A 23,608-nucleotide genomic window follows, 5' to 3' on the forward strand; every position below is an offset into this window, starting at 1 on the left:
TTTGAGTTATGGAGATAGGTCACTTAGAGACTGAACAAATGGGAGCGCTTCTGTAAACTTTAACAAGAATGTTCTTGTTTAAACCTTGGGCCAAGGGGAACCAATGACAAGTGAGAAAATGACAAAACACCCCTGCAGGCTAGGGGAAATCCTAGTGACTCACATTGAATTAAAGGGTGTAATCTCAAACCATTTTCATTATCTGAAGGCGAGCATCATCACATAGCTATGTGCTTTGTGGTATCGGGACTTGTCTGATTATCACATGATGAGAAGTAGAAGAAACTTCGGAAACAAACAAAGATTCTTGTGCCCAGAATAAAGCACTCAAGCTGCTGACATTTCACCGAAATCAACGTCACCTATTTTACAATGCTCTACAAAATTACAACACGTCAATGCTTTTCTCAACCATACAAAAGGATCCCATATAAAGACAGACGGTTAGAATTACTCAGCGCACCTGTCGTTCTACCAATCTGGTGCAGAACTAAATTAGATCAAGCTACCTTCCCCTTCCAATAATTTACAGGCCCTTTACATAAAGAAGAAATGTAATAAAAACAAACAGCTCAGATAAAAAGGCCAGTGAACGAACAACCTACTGCTAGTGCTCGTGCTTCACACGCCCTTTCAATATTCCTGGAATAGGCGGTGAGCCTGGTAACCTAACTGTGCCATTATTTGGCCGCCCTGCATGCTGTACCTGTTCCCAGTAAATATTTGACATGCTTGAGCTCTCACCTCCATTTGAGATTGGCTCTTGAGTGCTGTCATGTTGTTCTCTTCCACAGAACAGCATTTCTTTTAGGACATATGAGTCATCATGCAACTCAAATGGGGTGCTGCAGTTTCAGAACAAAAATTAGAAAACATTAAGACTGAAAACTTGAGTTGATCTAAGAAGCATACATGCACAATTCTACCTAGAGTATTGGACACATTTGATTCACAGAACTCATTGCATAAGGTTCTTATTTTTCTTATCTTTTCTATATGGAATTCAGAATCCAGGGGTGTTTCTCATCTGTCCAATTTAGAATAGTTGCAAACTTGCACTACATAGTATATACTACCACAAAAGGGCAAGTAGCGACAACAATATGCTGAGAACCAATTGCTCTTTGCATTGATACTTTGACAACATTTACATCAACTCCAAACTTGAAAATTAGTTTAGCAGAATCTACTGGTTAAAATTAGTGCTATTCTGTGTGTCACTAAAATTATTCTAAGGCTTAAAACATAGCCAACACCATAAAGCAACTACATAATTTTCACGTTCAAAAACAATGGACATGATGTTTCAGTATTGCACAAATCAATTTGCAAACAACCTTGACAGTAAGCATTTAAATGAGATTTGAATATGAAGCATTCGCACCAGTCAAACTAAAGAGCAGTCATAAATAATAACCGGTTTCAATAAGGCAGGAAAAGGATCATTCATGTCTGACCTATTGAAATCAAAATGCACCAACTGCATATCTTCTGATATCTCGACTTCCACGGTTGCATGAGGCCGGGTCTGGAAGCAAAAGAACAAATATCCCTGACATTTAGCTCTAAATCATGTGCAAAAGGATGTGAAATTCATTTACTCAGTCTATTGTGTACAAAAGAGAAAAAAACCATAAACTTCAAAACATATTCACCTGAACTAGGATAAATGGCAAAGCCACTCCACCAGAAGGTGTGTTTCCCGAACCATATAATTGCTCATTTCGTTGAATCAGATTTTGCAGACCTACATACTTGATATGCCAAAAAAAAGTCCATGGTATGACAAGTTTGGTAGGTGGTAAGAACTACTAGAAGTAAGAAATAGTAACAGTGTAACACAGAATATAAAGTAACAATTACTGCTAACAGTTTCTGTGAACCCACTGTGGCAAACAAGGTTAACAATGCTGATGGCATTGGCAAGCCAGCTTTTCAGTAAAATCAGAGCAAGGGCCATTGGTTTCATGAAAGCAAGCTGGTCATGGAGCCTACCTGCTACAGCTTGTTGAATGTGACAACTGTACATGACAGTTTACAGATGTGTTCTACAAATCTAAACCAGAACATGCAAGAACAGTAGCAAAGTGTAGTTTTTTTTTAATGAAGCATGAATCATCACAAACATCAAAAGCGAAATACATATGCAGAAGCCAGAATGGTGGACCTTGATTTGATGGTCTGAACAGCATATGCCAGTAAAGACAGCTAGTTGCACTAAATATGCAGCCTAAGAGACAACTAAGAATCCTTATAACAATAAACAAAACATTTGATCAATCAGTACAGATGAAGATAAAGCATGCCACCATCAAGCAAAGCCCACAGCATCATAAGCTCTTTCACTAGGGTTGTGCCATACAATATAGGAATGATATAAAATCCAACTGCATCAACCAGACGTGGGAAGAGGAAACTGGTGTCATATCCTTACTTGATCTTGTAGCTCCTGTAAATAAGAACTTTTCTTCTCAATCCTACCTTTTAGTCCCACAAGCTCCGTCTGTAAAAAGGGTTAAAGCAATGAATAAAACAAGCAAAAGTACATCAAATGTCAAAATACATTGTTTTAAGAGAGAAAAGAACCTTCAATTCTTCAATATCACTTATACTAGTCCGGGGCAAGCCCTTCCACTGGATTTCCTTTTTATCTTTAGATATAATGTCCATAGCCATCAGAACATTTAAAGCATCGTAAACTCTTCGTCTTATATTTTTCTCATCATATTGTTGCTGCATTTTAACGTAAAGTGAGGACTGATCACATATCAGATCAAATAAATACACCAAGTATAAGGCACATTTCTTACTGCATTAGGATTATCAGGATCTGGTGCCTCAATATTATTATTGGGGTCTGTAAACTCAGCTACAAGTTCATCCGCCACCTGTGAAAACGAAGAAGATACATATGAATAAAATTTAGTATCACTATTCACTACAAACAGAGCTGCACAACAGAATTTTCAATGATCAAAAGGAAGCCCAAAAACTATCTAGATATAATGTACGGTAGTGGTCACATACAAACAATGACCAAGTGGACAGATCATCCTGGTACAGATAATACCATTTGGGTTTTAGAGTGTATCCAATCTTACTTCCCTTTTCAAAAAGTGGATCGAATCTTAAAAGGTAGAAATGCTACATGTAAATGATTCATGAGCTTGCATATGCAAATTGGCAGGTTTTTTATCAGAAAAGTAAACATAACTGATCTAGAATGCATGATTCGAATACCAAGAAGAAAAAACTGGATAATAGAATGAAAAGGTACTGGCCTCATTATATGTTGTTCTCCCTTTACTTTCAACTTTCTCACAAACTGCAAGGAACAAATGAAACACACATCTAAGATATTTTGCATCCACCATTTTACTGGAGCATTTGCTATAAACAGAGCCATTGAATGTATCACAAAATGAATGCAGTAATATGATGGAAACAGAGAATGCATACTAGATAACTGCATTAATGTAACTTAACTTTACACAGATTACTTTCAGTTAGTAGTATTAACATGGAAGAAAAAAAAAAGTAGTCTCACCTTTCATACTAAACTGGCGCAGTCCCCGGTTACCTTTATCAGGACCGACTGCCCGTGCGCCTCTCTTTTTCTTCTTGCTGCAGTTTTACAATGCATCAAAACTTAGATAAGTAACTAAAAGAAAGGATACAAAAGAGAGTACTGAGAGTAGAAACTTCTGCAAAATGAACTTTCAACCTTTTATCATTATAAGTAAATCTGTATACATGGAAGTCTGTGTAGCCTATCTACAGGCAGCGACATCATATACAACCCTCATGAGTAGTAGCAAAACATACATATATAGGTAACTGCTAGGTTCAATTTCTGTAGTATATGACTCTAGAATAATGCAGGCTATATGGACAATGTTTTTACTGGTTAACATAGGTGCATATACATCATATAGACACTTAAGATGGAAAACCTAGGCATAATCTGGTATATATGCTTCGGAGTAAACCATGGTTGCACATGAACCATTCATGTCAAAATAACAACAGGTTATAATTCGTCCTGCCACACATATTCTTTTTAATGAAACAGAAGGTGACAGGCACATATTGGATTGTAGTATATGTTAATTAAACAACTGGGTCTAGCCAGTCTACAATCTCTGGGAAGTGCTTTTTTCTTGCTCACACACACACATTACTACACGGAACGGGTAGTTTCCCACAGTATTGTTGTTCATGTATCTTTAGGACATCCTTTTTCGTGGCCAACACACTGTATCAAGGCCTGTCTCCAAAATAACCAATTAACCACACAGGAACCAGACCACAACATAATTCTAATAGCGGGGAAATATGGCCCCACGAACTAGCATTGGCACTTCACGTGACCATACCCAATCTCCACAAGTTTCGAATGGAAAACTGTCACACACAGCAGTAGCTGGACGTCGACACTGATAAGCAAATCGGAGAAGGCAACCTCGTAGGAGCCAGCGACGACGGCGCGTCGTCGCCGTTGATGTCGAGATTATTCAGGCGGAGGAACGTGCTCTCGCTGGCCGGCGTGGACGCCGACGCCGACGCCGCCGCCGCAGCGCCGGGGGCGGCACCCTTGCCAGCGCCATCGGGGGCGTGCTGCTCGCTGCGGCTGGACGGGGAACCGGCGCTCCCCCCGCTAGTAGACGCGGAGTGCGCGGCGCCAGCGGAGACAGGCGGCGTGCCAAGGGCGGCCCCGGCCCCCACAGGCGGCGGCGGGCGCTGGGCGCCGCCGTCCCCGTCCGGGTTGTCCGCGACGCCGGAGACCATGGCGACGCGGCAGCCGCGCCGAATCAGGGACGCGGAATTGGGGAGGGAGGGAGGGAGCGAGCCGGGGCGCCGAGCTGGAGAAACCCTAAAGCGACAAGGAGGAGGTGGAGGAGGGGGCAAAATGGAGGGAGAGATGGAGATCGTCGGGAGAGCGGGCAGACACGGGACCCCGAAATTTTTCTGATTTTCTTTCGGTTTGCGCCGCCGGTTGTTTTCGCGTCTCTACCCTTTTAGCACTAGCAGCTGGTGGATTCGGTTTCGCGTTCGTGACGACGGTGGCGTCGCGGGAGGATTAGAATTCCGGTGGATTGTCATCTGCGCGACGGGAACGGGTATCGGCCCAGAACGCAAGGACGGCCCAGACTAGCCCAGCCCACATAATCTATGAACTTGGATGGCCCAAAAGTCCTCAACAGTATGGTCCACATAAAAGATGGAACTTTCCTTGATACGCGGAGAGAGAGAGAGAGAGAGAGAGAGAGAGAGAGAGAGGAGACAGGAGAGGAGGAGAAGTGAAGGCGCCATCTGGAAGCGTGAAGCCCACGCTGAGGTCCGCGTTGTTGGGCCTAGCTAGATTCGAGACCGGCTCGAGGATGGAGATTGGAGGAGGAAGCCGCCGGGTTGGGAGCAGGGAAGCGTCGTTGGGATTCCATTCCGTGCCCCAACCTCGTCCAGACAAGACAAGTGTCGTCGGCATCGCCATCGGCATCACGCGGGCGACAGGCACCGCCATGTCCACGCGCATGGAACAGAGAAAAACGAAAGCCAAAAACAAAACGGCAGCGGAGGTAGCAGTACGTAGCAAGAAATTGCAGCTAGTCCGATCCCTTTTTGCATCGACTTGCTCTTCTTCTTCTTCTTCTTCTTTTTGTAAACCGAGTACCTGTAGGCTGTAGTACGTAAGCTCGTGGTCACATCGCACCTCATGGAACTGACTGCCGTGCAATAAAATGATAGACGAGGAGAGCAGTGAGGTACCGAGTTAAAAAAAATCACAGCTTAAACTTTTTTTAGGGCACACAGCTGTAACTGAAGTGGACATTAATCTTCGCGGTCGTGCGGTTACCTTTTCACATCACAAAAGTGTACTGTAAGCTTTCTCTTCCGGGGCAAGCAACGTTACATGATTTGCACATGAGAAGCTGTACTCCCTCCCGCGCATGTAGTGGGTATTCGTACATGTAGTGCCGCTCCGGCGAACCATCAACCATGTAAGAAAGGACATTGTTTCCGTGATCTTGAGCCGCTGTGCGCATTTCACTTGGCCTTTGCATGCGTGCACGGAGGTATGGCTGGAAGCCTTCAAACAACCATTCTTGTACCACGCGCCACCGTATCCAAGTCTGCAATGTGTCGCCCACACCAAAAAAATCTCAAAAAATTGAAAATGAAAATATGAAATTCAACATCTGAAAAAAACGATTGGAGGAAATGGTGCTGCAGTACACCATGCTACCAGCAGGCAGCAGGAATCCAGAAGGTACTAGAAGGAGTAGTACAGCACTAGCACAGTACTGGTAGTACTCCAGACTCCGGAGCCAGGGAGATCTGCGCGCTGACGCCACAGCTGACCGTAACGGGCACTCATCCAATCCAGCAGCAAAAGCAGAAGCACAAGCAGCAGCCAACACCACAGCAGGAGGTGGGAGTCCACCAGCCGCCACCAGACACACGAGCTGCGGCAAGACTGCAACTGCAAGGCAGGCGGCAGGCCGCAGGCCGCAGCCCGCAGGCAGGCGGGGGGTCGCTTTGTCCGACGCGGATACGGATCAGCACTAGCCTGACAGCCTGGCCCCACTCCTGCCGCACGAGGAGCCGCGGAGGAGGTGACCTTCCTTCTGTCTCCTCCCCCCATCCGCTCCCCCTATTTATTTCCGCCCACCCCTTCGGCAATTTCCTCTCTTCGTCAAATCCTGCGCAAACAAGGCGAAAACCCTACTCAAAAAGCACACGCGCCCATCCGAGGAACAATCCAGAGTCCAGTCCTGTACTCGAGTCCATGGGTGCCGGCAACGGAGGAGATGGCGGCGCCGAGGAGGCCGCAGCGGCGCCGGAGCCCGTCGTGCTGAAGATGGAGCTGCATTGCGCCGGCTGCGCGCACAAGGTCAAGAAGGCCATCAAGCGCGTGCCTGGTACGCGCTCGCCAAAGGGCGATCCTTTCTTTGCTTTCCACTCACGGGGTCTTGCCCGGTTTGGGGGATTCTAGCTCCGTTCGGTTCGTTCTTGTGCTGACTCGGCGTCGCCGGCCGGTTCTTGTCGCAGGTGTGGAGTCGATCATAGCGGACGCGGCGGCGAACAGGGTCGTCGTGTCGGGGACGGCCGACGCGGCGGCGCTCAAGGCGCGGCTCGAGGCCAAGACCAAGAAGGCCGTGGAGATCATCTCCGCCGGCAGCGGCGCCAAGAGGCCCGCCCCCGCCGCGGAGCCCAAGGACGCCGGCGCCGGGGAGAAGAAGGCGGACAAGGACGCGAGCCCCAAGGAGGAGAAGGAGAAGAAGCAACCGCCGGAGGAGAAGAAACCCAAAGAGGTCGGTACACAACAGGCAATGCCGCCCACGCAATCGGCTCTCTCCCCTCCCCTGCTCTCAACTACTCTTCTGACCTTGCAACTAAAAAACGCCTCTGCTTTTGGTTCCCCGCAGGAGACGGTGCTGCTCAAGATCCGCCTCCACTGCGACGGCTGCGCCGACCGCATCAGACGACGCATCTATAAGATCAAAGGTGAGGGCTTTTGTTTCAGTGTCCTCCCCTGATTTAGTTGATTTTACCCTGAATTTGCTGTTAATTTTGTTCGGCAGCTTAAAAATTGAGGCTTTTGACTTTGTTTTCTAGGGGTGAAGGATGTGGTGCTCGACAGCAACGCGAAGGACGAGGTGAAGGTCAGGGGCACGATGGACATCCCCGCAATGCTCTCCTACCTCAAGGAGAAGCTCAACCGCGACGTCGAGGCCGTGGCGCCCGCCAAGAAGGACGGCGGCGAGGGCAAGAACGACAAGAAGGACAAAGGCGGCGACGGCGACAAGAACAAGGGCGCGGCCGCGGCCCCGAGCGGCGACGACAAGAAGGGCAAGGGCAAGGGCATCGAGGTGGCGGCGGCGGGTCCGTCCACGGCGGCCGCCGCGGCGTTAATGGCGGCGCCGGCGGGGCCGAGCACGTACCACGTGGCGCCGCCGCAGGGCTACGTGGCGTACCAGCAGGGCCCGCCGCCACCCGCCGGCTACGGCTACTACCCGCCGCCGTACCCCTACTACGGCAATGCCGATGGCATGGGTCACGCCAACCCCAGCGCCGCCGCCACCTACTACCACCAGCCCGAGGCCAGCCAGCACCAGACGTACCCGCCGTACCCCTACCACTTCGACATGGCGCCGGCGCCGCAGCTCTTCAGCGACGAGAACCCCAACTCCTGTTCCGTCATGTGAGCAGAGCTCACTGATCCGTCGTCAGCATTAGTTTTTTTTTAGCCGGGAAAAATCTCCACATGTACATATTTCCAATGAGGATTTAGCTGCATTTAGTTTAGATCTCTAGAGAAGCATTTCTAATCAAATTTTGCTTCATTTGTTTAATCCTTCCCATTCTCATCCAACGCTCGTTCTACTCTACTGGTTAATTGGTGGCAGTAACATTTTTTTAACGGACGGGATGAACCGGTCGAAAAGCGTTTCTCGGTGGTGCGTGGTCAGCGATGCTGAATCGTAGACTGGTTTGTCTTCGTCGCCGTTACTCCAGTCAAAGACGTGGTGGTGCGATTTGCTAGCAATTAATCTGACAACTAATCCAGTTAAGCTCCCATTTAGTACTCCTATGTGCGGTTCTTGGGTAACCAGAGATTTCTCGAAAGGCGACTATTTTAACGTCGACCTGCCAAGTCGATGAATCGTGGCGGCAAATTTGATCTTCTTCTCTCGGATCCGACGTGGAGCCGAGGAGGACAGGCAATTTACTAATTCTTCCTTGTACCCGTCTCGATCCCTGAATATTTCTGTTCTGAGTTTTTTCTTCTTCTGTGGGCTGCATCTTGCGAAAGATCACAGCCAGGCCGGCGATAAGGACAGGACACACCGGAGCCTGGCCGTGTGCCGTCGTTTTACTTTCGGTTCAGGTTCCCAGCCTCTTTTGACATTTGGGGACCGGGAGATCTTTTACAACGCGGTGAATCCAAGGCCCTTTTTTTTCATCTCGTGACGAGATGTTCGTTTCATCTGAACTTTTGAAGTGAGTCCACCACCATCTCCAAGCAACCGCGGTTTGGTAGCTGCGTGAGACTGGCGACTAGAAGTGCTCTCTGGTTCGTGAACCCAGGAACAGACGAATCGTGTTGGTCGCTTGGAGGACTCGACCACTTTCCTGACGTCTTCAGTGCGTCCGGAGGCGTTATCCGGACGGGAAACAGAGCCGCCATTCTCGCACGCATTTTGCATGCCTTTTTCACACCACCAAACCAGCAACCACGGCAGGGTCTCGGTCTTAGGTATTCGCCCTTTGTCTGAAGAATGCGACGATTGATTGGGAATAAAGATTAGTACTACGTGGATTGTTCAGTAGCCTGCGGTTACGTGGACTGCGACCATGGCGCCAAGCGTTGACGTTGAATGATCCGAGGATTAGACTGTGCAGGGCACGACGTGACGTCAGTGCAGGGCGAAGAGGCCGGGAGGGTCAGGTTCAGGTCTTTCTCCTTGGGGCAAATTCCCTGGTTCAGTGGTTCTTGCTGTTTTGTAGCTTTTCAACTTTTCGCCATGGTTAGCTTGTGCTTATCTGTGCTCAGATTTCCGTGTCCTGCTCTAATCTCGTGTGCAAAATGATAAGATCGTCGTTGTCCTTTGTTTTATTGTCTGAAAAATAGGGTCTCATCTTTGACCTTTTTTTTTCTGACGTGTGAGCAGAGAGTTCCATTCCCGCCAATTGCTTGGATAGAGCTACTAGAGCTCAACTCTGATTATTTTAACAAGCTACTAGCATTAGCCCTTGCTAAAAACTAGGGTTAGCGTAAGCTTGCAGAACTTCACCAAGCATTTTCAACTAGTACAAGTTTTTGGCGTAAGCTAATTGAGCTGATCCGGCATGTAAACCACGCGCCCTATCCACTTATAAATGTCCGGCCACAATCATTCAATAATAGCCAATGCATTTTTTTTATGATCACCTGCTGGCTGCTGCTGCATCATTGGAACGGTGCCAAATGCAGGAAAGAAACACGCACCATGCGTTCAGAATTCTTTCGTCGCCTGCTAATTTTTGTCCTCAGGCATCGTGCGTTTGACCAGGGATATTCTCCCAATGGCTGGATAAACTAGTATAGTGTTTGCATAAGCAGCATGTCAGCAATATGGACTTTTTAGACTTCAAGACAATATTCAATCAGTATTCAGTAGTACGTTTTAAGTCCCAGGGATGCTTCTGGAAGTGTGCCTGATTAACCTAATCCTGTTCATGCAACAACAGGCCAAGGATCTTTTGTCGGTGTGATTAGCCTCCCTTCCCTCCGTTCGCTGGGCTGGAGCTGGTGACTGGAGTGGTGCGAGAGAAAAATACTGTTGGCTGGCTGGAGTGGTGTGAGAGGAAAATACTGTTGGGCTGGAGCTGGAGCTGTTAACTAGTACTAACTGAGCATGTGTTCCAAGTTTGGCTTAGCACATGTCATCCAAAATTAGAGTAGTTGTTTTTTCAACGGTCTCGTGGTTTAGGAAACTGCGAAGAACTAGTCCGTAAATCATTTGACTGAATTTGCAGCCTGCGTGGCCGGTCGTTGGGTTCTGAACTGCTTTTGAAAATATGCAGAAATGGTAATTGTGGGGGCAGTGTTGCTAAGATTAGTTGAGTACGCGCTGAGCCTCGCCATCTCATCCGGATCTTGTGTGCTCCAGGCTGCAGCCTCATGGTCATGCATGCGAAACAGAATATTCAGATTAGCATGCGTGCTGGTAGGTCGGAGCGTCTGTCCGAGTCAGGTTTTGGATAAAATCAAAGTAGCAACCGACCGGCCGACCGATCTCATGCAATAATTCGACAGACTGATTCTTCTTTTCACAAACATGTATGATGTTTAATAAGAATTTGGAATTGTATTTTTTATGGGTCTGAAAATGTGGACTTGTACTGTTCCAAAAGATAATGCTGGATAATCTTGAGAGGAAATGAAAGCACCGACCGGGCCAGCCGATCTTATTTCGCATGGATTATGATTCGACCGACTTACTATATAGTTTTAGCTAACAATGCTGATTAAACTAGTGGCAATGCTGATTAATTAGATTGGACGCTTGGAGGCCTAGGTCTCTGATGCTAATATGCTATGATGTCTGCATTACAACAAGACTTGGTCCGTGTAAACTCCCGCCTAAACGAAAAGCCAAAAGCTTTATGACGACCTTTTACCCTTTTTCGTCTTTATTTTGAACTTCTCGTCTTATTTTTCTTTCGCCTTTCTGCTTTACTCTTTTTCTCTCTTTATGTTATCCTTTTAATTTACCTGTAGAGAGAACATGGGATCACAAGGGAATCTATCAAAAGACATGAAGCAAACAAACAAGACTGTTTCCCGCCTTTGAGGGGGGCCCTTAACCACATGCTTGGGGTCCTTTAATTCCATCTTTGCCGCCTCACATCTGTCCTCTTTCCAGTGGCCATTTTCCTGACGGCCGTAGCTATGGACAAATTTGTTCATATGCAGGCTAGCTGCTCTGGCACTCTGCTCTGTCGCCGTTCCTTCCATTCCGGTGCAGGGACCGGTGTGTGGAGTGGCCACACCACATGCTAGATATTGGTTCAAGTGACTTCAACTAGTACCTTTTAGGTGAGCTGGTAACTTGCAAGGGTTACAATTACCTGACATCAGCTTCTTTCCACCAAATATTATAACAGCTACTAGTTTGGTAAAAAGTTCAGTTTGGTGCGTTACCAGATGGCAGTAGTTGCAGTTGCTTTGTGTGCTTAGTTTTTGCAGTCGCATCTTATAGCTTGGTTTGTCTAGCGACTTGTATGAAATGTCCAACTGAATCGCAATGTATGGCTTCCTTTATCTGACCACATGTATGAAACCTCCAGCTGAATTGCATTCCATTCAATTCTAATCAGTTGCTATCAGGTATGAAACAGTACATTTCTGACCTGCTACAAGAAACCAAGATAGATTCAGAGCGTCAACAAATACCGCCGAGTTCAGCATCCTGTTTCAAGGATGAGCTGAAGTCTTGCACAAGGTGTTGACAAACAGTTGCAGAAAGAAATGTCCAAGCAAGGCTGAATTGATATTTGCTTGTTCAGAGCCATATCTGTCTAGATTTCCAACCATTTTTCTTTGGCGATCACTATATGTTGAAAAATAAGTGTAGAACAGACAAATCTTTCAAGCAACTCACAGCTTCTCTTCGATGAACACTTAAAATGCTGATCTTTGGGGATAATGGACAAGTAGCTTTGACTTCTTCACAGTTATGTTTTTAACCCGGCCTTACTGATTTCACTCTATAGCTGCGGGGTACAGCACCAAGCATGATGATCAGTTGGACTCTAGTCCTCGTTTTCAGAATCCACCAGTTCAGGTTTGAGAAAAGAAGTCTTCCTACAAAAATTAATCTGCCCCTTTTCCTGCAGCAAAGTAAAATTAGAGCCCCTTTAAGAAAGGCAAAAGGGAAAGTCCGCTGCACGGCGTGGACCACCACTCTCTTGGGCTCTTGGCATGTCAATTTCAGAGCCGCTTTTGCTTGTCCTCTATTCCTTGAGACGCATCAGGCATGCCGGATGCAGACCACTGAGGCGGATGAGGCTTCACTGGAAGGAAAGCGAAAGGGGAGAAACATTCCTGCACGAGCACACTACGGACGCTGCAGCCGCTTTGCCTTTACAGCCGGAGGGCCGCTGCTGCAGGTCAACTTTGCAATTGAATCGACCACCCCGTTTGCTTTGCGCGCATGCACGTTTAGTTGGCTGCAAGGCTGCTCCTGCTTTTGTTCAGTTACACGAGGACAGCGGTCGGGGCACGCAGACTTGGGGCCTATGGCTTATGGGGTCCATCCAAATGGAAACGTAGAAGTCTCGCGTGGCCAGTGAAGCTTCATCATGTTTGCAGGCAGTTTCGCACAGGAACTGTGTACTGTAGGTGTAGCAAAGAGCAAAAGGAAAAAGGAAGGTAGAGTGTCGCTCAGTTGCAGAGCGCCAGATTTTTTTTTTTTTTGAGGGGGGAGCGCCAGATTTTTTGCAGTGCGTTTTGCAGAGAAGAGAAATTTCGGCCCATATTATGGGTCGAGCCCATTCCGTCGCATGCAGCAAGTTTTTCTTTTATAATTGGGCTTAGTCGAAAGGGTAGCAAAAAGAAACAGGCTTGTAAGCAAAGCATTGAAGCCCAATTATCACAGGACCACTGAAAGCCTGAGGTGGTCCATTCTGGCAAGCCAGCCCGGCCCAACGTTGTGGATAAACTCGTGTCCCGCGGTGTTTCACTGACAAGCGACCCAACCCGTCCGATTGCCCCACGACCGGCCTGCCTTGCTTTCCCCGAGCACGCGTCGCGCGTGCATCACATCACACCGACCATCTGGTCCCGAGCCCGGCGACGACGACGAGAACGGACAAACTGCGGCGGACCGACCCGGAAGCAGGCCAGGGCCCGATCCTCCCCTCTCCCCGCCGGTCGCCGCCCTCGTCCCCGGGCGCGGTAGCCCCGTCGACGCCGGCGGGCAGCGTGAGATATGGGTTGCTCCTCCTCCGTGCCAGGTTCGCACCTCCTACCTCGAGTATTAAAGTTTCGCAGGTTGCAGTGTGGAATTGTAACTTTGGTTCTTCGATTAGTGAGCGAAGGGGACTGATCATCGCTGATTCCCGTGGGGGTTTGATCCGCAGTGGTTTAGGCAACGAATCTGCTCAATTCGTAGAGTATTTGTAGGGTTTTGAGCTGTGTTTAGTGGATCATTTGGATTTCTTTGGAACGACGTGGTAATTTAATTGTGGAAGCCCCGCTAAGTGTGGACGGTGGAGGGGGTATTTAATTACTCTGTTTAGTTAATTTGGGGATTTAATGCGACAACAAGGTTTACAAAAAAAGTGTGATAGAATATGCGGTGGGGCACAATTTGCAGCTGGAACAGAAGATAGTCCAAGCTGTTAATTAATGTATAAGCATATAACACATTTGTTATTTCCTCATTCAGCTAGAAGTACAGGAGGGCTGAACACTGTCAACAACGATACCTCTTCTGCCACTGATTCAAAGGACTTGCGTGCTAAGGTTAGTCAAGCTCCGGCCTCTTTACCTTCTGTAATTATAGTGGTTGATTTCTTCTTTAATTTTTTTTTCATTTCTCTTGGTTTTGTATTGCTTGTGGTATCAGCATGGCAGCTGTTTATTTAGGCCCACCTTTTCAAGATTCTAGAGCCAAGGTGTTTGATAATAGTCACTGAAGGAAAATATTTAATTACTCAAAAGCACATAGGGACATTCTATATGTACTGAAAATTGTCTACCTACTCTTAAGGTTTGGATACTAGCTGTAAGTTTTGCACTTGCAGACTTGCTTACCAGTGCATCTCAGTCGAGGGTTTTTGGGGACCGAGTGAATTTTCATATTGCAATAGCTAATACACTCAAGAAGTTTCAGCTTTCTGTGGCTGATCATTATTGATTAGCGTGATGTAGTTTAGTATACTTACTATCTTAGGGCATCATTTTAACTACCACAAGCGTTGAATGTACATACTCAGCTTGTTTTTCATGGGGAAATGTTTTGCACAAGGTAGGGTGCACAAGCATTGTGCCACATTTAGCCTGTTTTGTATGTTCTTCAGAGATGTATGCCATAAACGTTGCCGGATGTGATGTATTGTATTTGTTTATAACAATTTCAAAAGAATCAAACTATTTGCAGCATTTTTCTCGCATAAAATAAAATACATTGCAGTGATGTTGTTATTACTGAGTGCTATATTTTGAGATTGTGATCATTTTGTTTGTTAGTATGCATTGTTTGTAGCCTAGATAGTAGCAGTAGGGGCATATGTGTGTCCATGGATCATTGCACACTCTTGGTTAAGAAAGTTATTGCATTCATTGCATTAGTGTCCCTGCCAAGTACCAAGCACATCACCAAATTGTGATCTATCTAGTAAAAACCTAATTCACGTTTTTTGTTTTCATCCTTTTCATGTCATAGTTGGTATTGCTGGGAGACTCAGGTGTTGGCAAAAGCTGCATTGTTCTTCGCTTTGTTCGTGGTCAGTTCGATCCTACTTCCAAGGTGATTTATTATTTTGATTAGATTAAGTCATGAATGAAAGACACATTACTTCTGCCTCTAGAATTTCCGTTCTCCAACTTACCTTCTCAGATTATTGTAGGTAACTGTTGGTGCATCCTTTTTGTCACAAACATTGGCATTGGAAGACTCAACAATAGTGAAATTTGAAATTTGGGATACTGCTGGCCAAGAGAGGTACATATTTGGTACTGTAAACATGTTTGGTATAACTAATATGTCATTGACTTCACAGCACAGTTCTAGGAGTGTAGTCAGAAGATTTCTGATAGTATACTACGCACATGTGATCCATCTTCTTTGCGAGCACATGCATTTTTTTCCGCCTCAATCAAGAAACTGTAAACTGGTGAATTTCAGGTATGCTGCCTTGGCACCACTTTACTACAGAGGAGCTGCTGCTGCAATTGTTGTTTATGATATAACTAGTCCAGAATCATTTAACAAAGCACAGTACTGGGTAAAGGTAAACTATCAGCTACTCTCTTCTCTTCTGAGTTCTTGTGCTTGGTTTCTATTATAACACTACTGGTATGGATCATAAATGGATTGACTTGGATACTATTGTCTGTTATTTAACTGATTATACCTGAGCAACATTAGAATTCAGATGAGTGTACACCTTGAATATATTATTTTAACGGAGAAACTGGCTTGGTGATTGTATTCATCTCAGTGGTCTGCAATATGATTATGGTCTGTACACTGTTCTCGGTTTGAGGTTAAATTTAACTTTATGTTTTTCTTTCTCATGCTGCAGGAACTTCAGAAGCATGGTAGTCCTGGTATTGTAATGGTTTTGGTTGGCAATAAGGCTGACCTACATGAGAATCGAAGTGTATCTTCACAGGTAAGAATATACGCTCGTTGCCACCTGAGAGATGTTGTAGTTTGGCTACTATGTGTTGTTGACAATATTGTGTACTTGTTGCAGGATGCACAGGAGTACACAGAGAAGAACAATATGTTTTTTATTGAGACGTCAGCAAAGACAGCTGATAATATAAACCAACTGTTTGAGGTATGCTTTGAGTACAGAAAGCTATTTGTTTTGAAATAGGCCTAGAGGGGAAGCAAACCTAGCTGAAGATAAAACCTAGCTGCAACAGTGCAATTGTTAATAACAACAACAACAACATAGTTTTTTTTTCCCAAGCAAGTTGGTGTAGCCTAGAGATGAAACCCGAAAGAAATAAGTTCAAAGTTCGAGCACATTGATAGCTAGTCTCCAAGCGCTCCTATCCAAAGCTATCTCTTTAGAGATATTCCAATCCTTAAGGTCTCTCTTAACCGACTCATCCCACGTCAGTTTAGGTCTACCTCTACCCCTCTTTACATTATCGACCCGCTCAAGAACCCCATTACGCACCGGCGCTTCAGGAGGCCTTCGTTGGACATGTCCAAACCATCTCAGCCGAACAAAGCTTTTTTTTTTTGAGACCTTAATAACAACAAAGCTTTGGTGCCTTGAATCCCTCATTTCTTGACCTTTTGTTCGCATGCACTTCAAAACTTCGCTTAAGCATCACATGGCCAGGGAAAATGCACTGCTTGGCTTTATCGTTATGATATGCAGATTCATTTGTGATTCCCAAAAATAGTGCACCACTTCTGTTTTACCAGTCAAATATTATTCTCATATATTTATTTCAGTTTCAAATCTTACTCTGTAGCTATATCATTACCAGTATGCATCTGTGGTGAAAATTCTTCTAACATGACCATGTCCTGGGACAGGAAATTGCTAAGAGGTTGCCTAGGCCAACGACGTCCTGACAAAAACCCATGTGTATTGAAGAGCTACACAAATACAAGTTTGTACCATGTACTGCATGTCCGCCCATATGTATGGGTACTGTGTGGAAGACTGACGTTCATGTAAAGCTTATTCCATTCTGTTAATTGTGGAGACTCTTTGGTATTGAATATCTATTGTCTGATGTTGCAACAACTGGTAATCTGATTGTTTCTTGTGTTTTCCTTTTCCTTTTTTTAAGGGCAATTGAATTACGAAGTGGTTGTGCAAATTTGTCATGTTAGGAGATAATTTCCTTGTAAACTGCCTCGATCGGCAAGCTTTACATACTTCCTGGGCAATGGAAGAATCGAGCTGCACTAAGTGTTGTTGAGTGTACTAATCCGTAATTTGTGTGTTGGTGCTCAATCTAACCTGTTAGGAGGACCCCATGAACTTGGCACAATAATAATTTTCACGAATATCCCAAAACAGTTGCATCGTGGTAACGAATTTTGCTGAATTGCGCGGGGTATCTTACTGCAGTACTCCCTCCGTTCCAAATTATAAGACATCCTAAAAATTTTGTAGAGTCAAATCAATCTCCAGTTTGATCAAAATTATAGAGAAAAATATAAAAATTTATGATATCAAATTAATGAACTATAAAAATATAACTAATAAAAAATCTAATGGTACTTAGTTTATATAATAAATGTCATTATTCTATTATATAAATTTGGTCGAACATTAAAAATTTTGACTTTTCAAGATTGTTGGAATGTCTTATAATTTGGAACGAGGGAGTACTATATTAGGGAGACGTGGATTCCTTCCATCACAGGCTTTCCTATGATTAGAAGTAAGATTAAAAAAAGTAGGAGTAGGATCAAACAAGATACCAAACTTACCAACGGCGCCAGAAACTACACTTTTCCTCTAGCGAAAGAAAGGAGCCGAGGGGCGACGCCGCCGCCGCCACCGTTTGCGGCCCCTATCCCTCGCCTCCGGTCTCGCTGCCGGTGGTGACAAGGAGCGGGGGTCCGTCTCGTCAACAGATCGCCTGTTTTCGTAGGGTCTTAGTCGAGTCCACTTAGGTTTAGGGTTTGCTCGCCGTCGATGTTCAGCGGTGGAGTTAGGTTTTGCCGGAGGAGTGTGGCTCCTCTGCGGCTTGCTTTTCCTGGCGACGCCGGCGATGCGGAAGCGACGGCGGCGCAGCGGAATAATTTCTCCCAGTCTCTTCCGTTCTCCGATGGCGATCTACTCCGACGTCAACGGAGAGGCTCGGGAGAACTGTCCAGGAGTCGAGGGCCGGCGCATCGTCGTCTTCTTCAGGTGATGATGTTGTTGACCCTGTTAATCTCGAGGAAGATGATCTTTGGTGAAAATCTGAGCTTTGCTCGGGTTGCTGGCGGTGGAATCGAAGGATGCGTCGTGGGTACGGGAGTTGGCCGATGCGCTTGGGAGGCAGTGTACTCGGCTGATTCGTCTAGAAGTAAGCCCTCCTCTGCGGCCTCCACCTTGTGGAAATTGGCTCTGGTGCCCGACGATGATTGGGAAGTGGCTTCGGCGGCGGTGACGAACGGATCTCTGAAGGCTTCGAGGAAGATGAACAGAGCTTTGGACTTCTTTGTAATTTTTCTTTTTTTAGAATTTTGTTTGTGAAAAGGGTGTAATGCGTTAAGATGAATATATTTTCGTTCTAAAAAACGGCGCCAGAAACTTCCATATTCCCCGTTCGGTTGGCTGGTGCCCGACCCTCTCTCCTGCCCCGAACTCTACTCTCAAGTGGGACCACGAAGCCCTTGGGCCCGCAAGTCATTGACTCCACGCGGCCCACGAGCCGAGCCCGATACGTAGGGAAGTCCCGAGCGGACGAGCCCCTGCTCCAAGAAAGAAGTATAAAGGCGGAGCTAATCCCCTCGCCTTCCTCCTCACCTTGGGCCCAAAGCACCCGCAAATATCTGTCGCCGTCTCGCGTCTCTCTCGCTAACAGCACCAACCGCATCGTCGAATTCGACAGCCATGGCGAGCGAAGGCGAGCCTTCTTCCTCCGATCCGTGAGTACCCGCCCCGATCTGGCCGCCCGCGCCCTGGGCTTCGATCTGTTGCTGTTGGTGCGGAAGAGGGTTTTGGGGGGAGTTTTTTCCGGCGATATTTTTTTTGACACTCTGGTCGGGTTTGGAGCAGGAAGGGGAAGAAGGACTACTCGACGGCGATCCTCGAGAGGAAGAAGTCGCCGAACCGGCTGGTGGTCGACGAGGCCACTAATGACGACAACTCCGTTGTCGCACTGCACCCGGACACCATGGAGCGCCTCCAGCTCTTCCGCGGTGACACTGTCCTGCTTAAGGTACGGATGAGCCCTTTGCCTCGTCGACTCTTATGTCTGGATTGTATTATTACGCGGTCTTGGATTCTGGTGGTTCATCTGTTTAGATTACAAATCCCTGTGAAAATTTCCACTTGTTAGTTGTAAGCTTAGACAGCTAAACTTACTGCTCGGTGGGTGAACAAATTTTAGCTGGTTAGGTTTTGAAATTTCGACCTTGTGGTGGTCTTCCTTCTAGTGTTGGTCGTTATGCGTTCATCGCTGTTGCTAGAAATTAAAAGTGTAGGGTTCCCGACCTGTAAGGCTCTGTACCCATGTGATAGTTACTGCAAAGATTACTGCTTTTTCTCCTAAGGAATATTTAAAACAAGACTTTGTTTGTTATTTTTCCTTTTTCCCTAACTATGAAACTTTTGGAAACCTGTAATATAAATTATTTTGATTCTGTTCACCATATTAACTGTGATTGCTGCTGGAGTTTTTTTTAATGATGCTGAGATCAATTGAAGTTTGCAAATAGATAGTTCAAACTTTGTGCATAACATTTTCTTAAGTTAATTTTCTGGGAGTTGGGCATCACTAACTTAAAATTTCCCTTCATAATGTAGTCACCGAGCTCTACATGTTTCCAAATTCTGCATGTTGTTACTTGCACATTATGGATAGTACTCTTTAATTTCCATATGCAAGCTCTTTTACCAGCAGAATTTTATTCTGTATTTGCCCTATAAAATGAGGTCATTGCCACTTGATTTTTGTCTGCTAACATTCTGGATCACATCATGACAGGGCAAGAAGAGAAAGGACACTATCTGCATCGTGCTTGCAGATGACACTTGCGAGGAGCCAAAAATCAGGATGAACAAGGTTGTCAGGAAGAACTTGAGGGTACGACTTGGTGATGTGGTTTCTGTCCATCAATGCCCAGATGTCAAGTATGGGAAGCGTGTACACATACTTCCAATTGATGACACGGTTGAAGGCATTACTGGCAACTTATTTGATGCCTTCCTGAAACGTAAGATTTCTTTATTAGTGCTCGTAGCCTCTTGCACAGTTCTTTTGGACACACATTTCTTAAGGCAATTTGATCAATTTTGATAGATGAGTTTATGTTACTTTATGTAAATTTTATGGTACTATAAACAAGTTCAGTTCTGCGTTATCTGGGTGTTTGTGTTAGTTTCTATTATTTGGTTGCATGTTTCAACTAGCATCTTTTAGTAGGTTAATACTAATTGGATTGTTTGAAAAAGGCATGTAGAATACCTTGATATATGTCTGCCTGATTTCTAGATGATAGAGAGACACCACCGGGCATGCTGAAATTCTTTTGCAACTTTCTTGTCTCGTTTAATGTGTTCTCTTTTTCTAACATTACCTTTATCTTTGATCTTTCAGCATACTTCCTTGAAGCCTATCGTCCTTTGAGAAAAGGAGACCTTTTCCTTGTCAGGGGTGGTATGAGAAGTGTAGAATTCAAAAGTATAGAGACTGACCCTGCAGAGTATTGTATCGTTGCACCAGATACAGAGATATTTTGTGAAGGTGAGCCTATTAAGAGGGAGGATGAGGAAAGGCTCGATGAGGTTGGCTATGACGATGTCGGAGGAGTTAGGAAGCAAATGGCCCAAATCAGAGAACTGGTTGAACTTCCACTGCGTCATCCCCAGCTTTTCAAGTCCATTGGTGTGAAGCCACCAAAGGGCATATTGCTGTATGGGCCTCCTGGTTCTGGCAAGACCCTTATTGCTAGAGCTGTAGCTAATGAGACAGGTGCTTTCTTCTTTCTGATCAATGGACCGGAAATCATGTCAAAGCTAGCAGGAGAAAGCGAGAGCAATCTCAGAAAGGCTTTTGAAGAAGCTGAGAAGAATGCACCTTCCATCATTTTCATTGATGAGATAGATTCCATAGCACCTAAGAGAGAGAAGACCCATGGAGAAGTTGAGAGGCGTATTGTTTCACAACTTTTGACTCTTATGGATGGCCTGAAGTCTCGTGCACATGTCATTGTTATGGGTGCCACAAACCGTCCGAACAGTATTGATCCTGCTCTTAGAAGGTTTGGTAGGTTTGACCGTGAGATTGATATTGGTGTTCCGGATGAAGTTGGGCGCCTTGAGGTTCTTCGTATTCACACCAAAAACATGAAGCTTGCTGAAGATGTAAGTGGCCTTGTCAGATATACTTATGTTGTGATTTGTTTTTCTATATAATTTCTCCAGTTTTGAAACCAATCTCAATTGCAAAACCATTCTGTTTCAGGTTGACTTGGAGCACATTGCAAAGGATACCCATGGTTATGTCGGTGCTGATCTTGCTGCCCTTTGTACTGAGGCTGCTCTTCAGTGCATTCGTGAGAAGATGGATATTATAGATCTTGAGGATGAAACAATAGATGCCGAGATACTCAACTCTATGGCTGTCTCAAATGATCATTTCAAGACTGCACTTGGGACAAGCAACCCGTCTGCTCTGCGTGAAACTGTGAGTATCTCCAGGAGTAACATCGTTTCTTTGTGATAAAGTTTACTTTTCCCAGAGGCTAACATTTAACTTATTTGTTCAGGTTGTTGAAGTTCCAAATGTCTCTTGGGATGATATTGGTGGCCTGGAGAACGTCAAGAGGGAGCTCCAGGAGGTATTTTTGTCCCATACATTGTTTTTTTTTAATAACATCCCACACATTGGTTTGGCTATTAAATTGCTAAACCTTAGTTGCCATTTTTTGACAACTTCAAATTCTTGTAGACTGTTCAATATCCAGTGGAGCATCCAGAGAAATTTGAGAAGTTTGGAATGTCTCCTTCAAAGGGTGTTCTGTTTTACGGCCCTCCTGGCTGTGGAAAGACTTTGTTGGCCAAGGCAATTGCTAATGAATGCCAGGCTAACTTCATCAGTGTGAAGGGACCTGAGCTGCTTACCATGTGGTTTGGTGAGAGTGAGGCCAATGTCCGTGAGATTTTTGACAAGGCCAGGCAGTCTGCTCCATGTGTTCTCTTCTTTGATGAGCTTGACTCCATTGCTACTCAGGTATCGTCTCTTGGTTATGCTCTTGTGCATACATGGTCGCTCCCTGTAACTTAGTTATGACTGATATTTTGTGTGTGTATTTCAGAGGGGAAGCAGCGTTGGTGATGCTGGAGGTGCTGCTGACAGAGTGTTGAACCAGTTGCTGACTGAGATGGATGGCATGAACGCCAAGAAGACTGTTTTCATCATCGGTGCCACCAACAGGCCAGATATCATTGACCCTGCTTTGCTCAGGCCAGGGCGTCTTGATCAGCTTATCTACATCCCCCTGCCCGATGACCAATCCAGGCTCCAGATCTTCAAAGCCTGCCTCAGGAAGTCTCCTGTGGCTAAGGATGTTGACTTGAACGCTCTTGCCAAGTACACCCAGGGATTCAGTGGTGCAGATATCACTGAGATCTGCCAGCGCGCGTGCAAGTATGCCATCAGGGAGAACATTGAGAAGGTAAAACCCCTTTTGCTCTTGGTCTTGAAGTAACACGCAGGGTTATTTGCCCGCTTGCTAACTGAAACATCTGATTTCAGGACATCGAGAGGGAGAGGCGTAGGAAGGACAGCCCTGAGGCCATGGAGGAAGACGAGGTGGACGAAATTGCTGAGATCAAGGCTGCTCACTTCGAGGAGTCGATGAAGTATGCGCGCCGGAGCGTGAGCGACGCTGACATCCGCAAGTACCAAGCCTTCGCCCAGACGCTCCAGCAGGCTCGCGGGTTCGGCACCGAGTTCCGGTTCGCTGACCAACCAGCGGCAGCGGCAGGCCCCGCTGGCGCGGCCGATCCCTTCGCATCCGCAGTGGACGATGATGACTTATACAGTTAAATTAGCAGTTCTGCGGTTACGTAGCTTATATACTTATGGTATGGTAGACTTATTGTATGTAAGGCTCGTGGAGACGATGTTTATTTATTTTTAAGTTATATATATTTTGTTAGATACTTCAAGTCGTGTCATCTACATGCATGCTGGTGCTGTGGTGTGTTTGTCTTAATGGCAGCCTTGACAACCTCGAATGCGGGGAGTATATAGAAACGGAAATACTTGGAGCCTGACGTCCGATAGAATTACTCTCGGACGCTCCTCCCAGCCGACCAGCACATAGTATTCCTTTGGATGCGTAACATAAGCTTTTCCATGTCATTCTTGCTGCATTATTTTCCATCCGCCTCAGCTGCTCTCTCTTTCTTCTCTCCAAACCTGTTTCGCCGGTTTTTTCCTTCCCAGACCGTCTGCGCGGCGTGAGCACTCACGACGATGACAGAAGAGACATGGCTGAGCACAGTAGAGCAGCGTGAGGGCATGGTGCCACGCGCGCCTCGATGGTGACAGAACTACGGTATGGATTCTAAAATTTCAGTATCGTCTGATCTAGATACTCTTGTGCCCCAACTTAGGTAGGAATTTGTAGTGTTTGATCAGTACTATAATCCTAAGTATTTTATTGATCAGATGGCACCCAAATTTGAACTA

At 45.8% G+C, this 23,608-nt stretch overlaps 4 protein-coding genes across 4 annotated transcripts; 3 read left to right on the forward strand and 1 right to left on the reverse strand.

The window, feature by feature from the left end:
* Positions 1–304: 304 nt before the first annotated feature.
* Positions 305–5,001, reverse strand: LOC120647276 (transcription factor-like protein DPB). The gene is made up of 9 exons (XM_039924011.1): positions 4,463–5,001; positions 3,548–3,624; positions 3,282–3,325; positions 2,811–2,888; positions 2,587–2,733; positions 2,435–2,503; positions 1,656–1,754; positions 1,458–1,528; positions 305–845 (listed from the first exon to the last, which is right to left on the reverse strand). The coding sequence occupies exons 1-9, from the start codon at positions 4,786–4,788 to the stop codon at positions 608–610; spliced, it is 1,149 nt and encodes a 382-aa protein (XP_039779945.1). The 5' UTR covers positions 4,789–5,001; the 3' UTR covers positions 305–607.
* A 1,634-nt stretch (positions 5,002–6,635) lies between these two features.
* Positions 6,636–8,388, forward strand: LOC120647277 (heavy metal-associated isoprenylated plant protein 6-like). The gene is made up of 4 exons (XM_039924012.1): positions 6,636–6,920; positions 7,051–7,313; positions 7,428–7,506; positions 7,618–8,388. The coding sequence occupies exons 1-4, from the start codon at positions 6,788–6,790 to the stop codon at positions 8,205–8,207; spliced, it is 1,065 nt and encodes a 354-aa protein (XP_039779946.1). The 5' UTR covers positions 6,636–6,787; the 3' UTR covers positions 8,208–8,388.
* Positions 8,389–13,249: 4,861 nt separating this feature from the next.
* Positions 13,250–17,147, forward strand: LOC120647278 (ras-related protein RABF1-like). The gene is made up of 8 exons (XM_039924013.1): positions 13,250–13,503; positions 13,938–14,014; positions 14,937–15,020; positions 15,121–15,215; positions 15,399–15,504; positions 15,799–15,888; positions 15,973–16,059; positions 16,776–17,147. The coding sequence occupies exons 1-8, from the start codon at positions 13,479–13,481 to the stop codon at positions 16,812–16,814; spliced, it is 603 nt and encodes a 200-aa protein (XP_039779947.1). The 5' UTR covers positions 13,250–13,478; the 3' UTR covers positions 16,815–17,147.
* Positions 17,148–18,666: 1,519 nt separating this feature from the next.
* LOC120647279 (cell division control protein 48 homolog E-like) lies at positions 18,667–23,129 on the forward strand. Its single transcript, XM_039924014.1, has 9 exons — positions 18,667–18,833; positions 18,964–19,126; positions 19,895–20,123; positions 20,507–21,273; positions 21,374–21,595; positions 21,678–21,749; positions 21,860–22,141; positions 22,227–22,586; positions 22,667–23,129. Exons 1-9 carry the CDS (start codon positions 18,799–18,801, stop codon positions 22,958–22,960), a joined length of 2,424 nt encoding a protein of 807 aa, XP_039779948.1. The 5' UTR covers positions 18,667–18,798; the 3' UTR covers positions 22,961–23,129.
* Positions 23,130–23,608: the final 479 nt, after the last annotated feature.

Source organism: Panicum virgatum, chromosome 9K (genome assembly GCF_016808335.1).
Source record: "Panicum virgatum strain AP13 chromosome 9K, P.virgatum_v5, whole genome shotgun sequence".
Taxonomy (NCBI): Eukaryota; Viridiplantae; Streptophyta; class Magnoliopsida; order Poales; family Poaceae; genus Panicum; species Panicum virgatum.

Coding starts and splice junctions, on each gene's coding strand:
- LOC120647277 (XM_039924012.1), top strand. CDS start 6,788: ATGGGTGCCGGCAACGGAGGAGATGGCGGCGCCGAGGAGGCCGCAGCG. Junction 7,314..7,427: donor AGGAGAAGAAACCCAAAGAG/GTCGGTACACAA, acceptor GGTTCCCCGCAG/GAGACGGTGCTGCTCAAGAT. Junction 7,507..7,617: donor ACGCATCTATAAGATCAAAG/GTGAGGGCTTTT, acceptor TTTGTTTTCTAG/GGGTGAAGGATGTGGTGCTC.
- LOC120647278 (XM_039924013.1), top strand. CDS start 13,479: ATGGGTTGCTCCTCCTCCGTGCCAG. Junction 13,504..13,937: donor TTGCTCCTCCTCCGTGCCAG/GTTCGCACCTCC, acceptor TTCCTCATTCAG/CTAGAAGTACAGGAGGGCTG. Junction 15,021..15,120: donor AGTTCGATCCTACTTCCAAG/GTGATTTATTAT, acceptor AGATTATTGTAG/GTAACTGTTGGTGCATCCTT.
- LOC120647279 (XM_039924014.1), top strand. CDS start 18,799: ATGGCGAGCGAAGGCGAGCCTTCTTCCTCCGATCC. Junction 20,124..20,506: donor ATTTGATGCCTTCCTGAAAC/GTAAGATTTCTT, acceptor TTGATCTTTCAG/CATACTTCCTTGAAGCCTAT. Junction 21,274..21,373: donor ACATGAAGCTTGCTGAAGAT/GTAAGTGGCCTT, acceptor ATTCTGTTTCAG/GTTGACTTGGAGCACATTGC.
- LOC120647276 (XM_039924011.1), bottom strand. CDS start 4,788: ATGGTCTCCGGCGTCGCGGACAACCCGGACGGGGACGGCGGCGCCCAG. Junction 3,625..4,462: donor TCGTCGCTGGCTCCTACGAG/GTTGCCTTCTCC, acceptor GTAAAACTGCAG/CAAGAAGAAAAAGAGAGGCG. Junction 846..1,457: donor GTGCATTTTGATTTCAATAG/GTCAGACATGAA, acceptor CTGAAACTGCAG/CACCCCATTTGAGTTGCATG.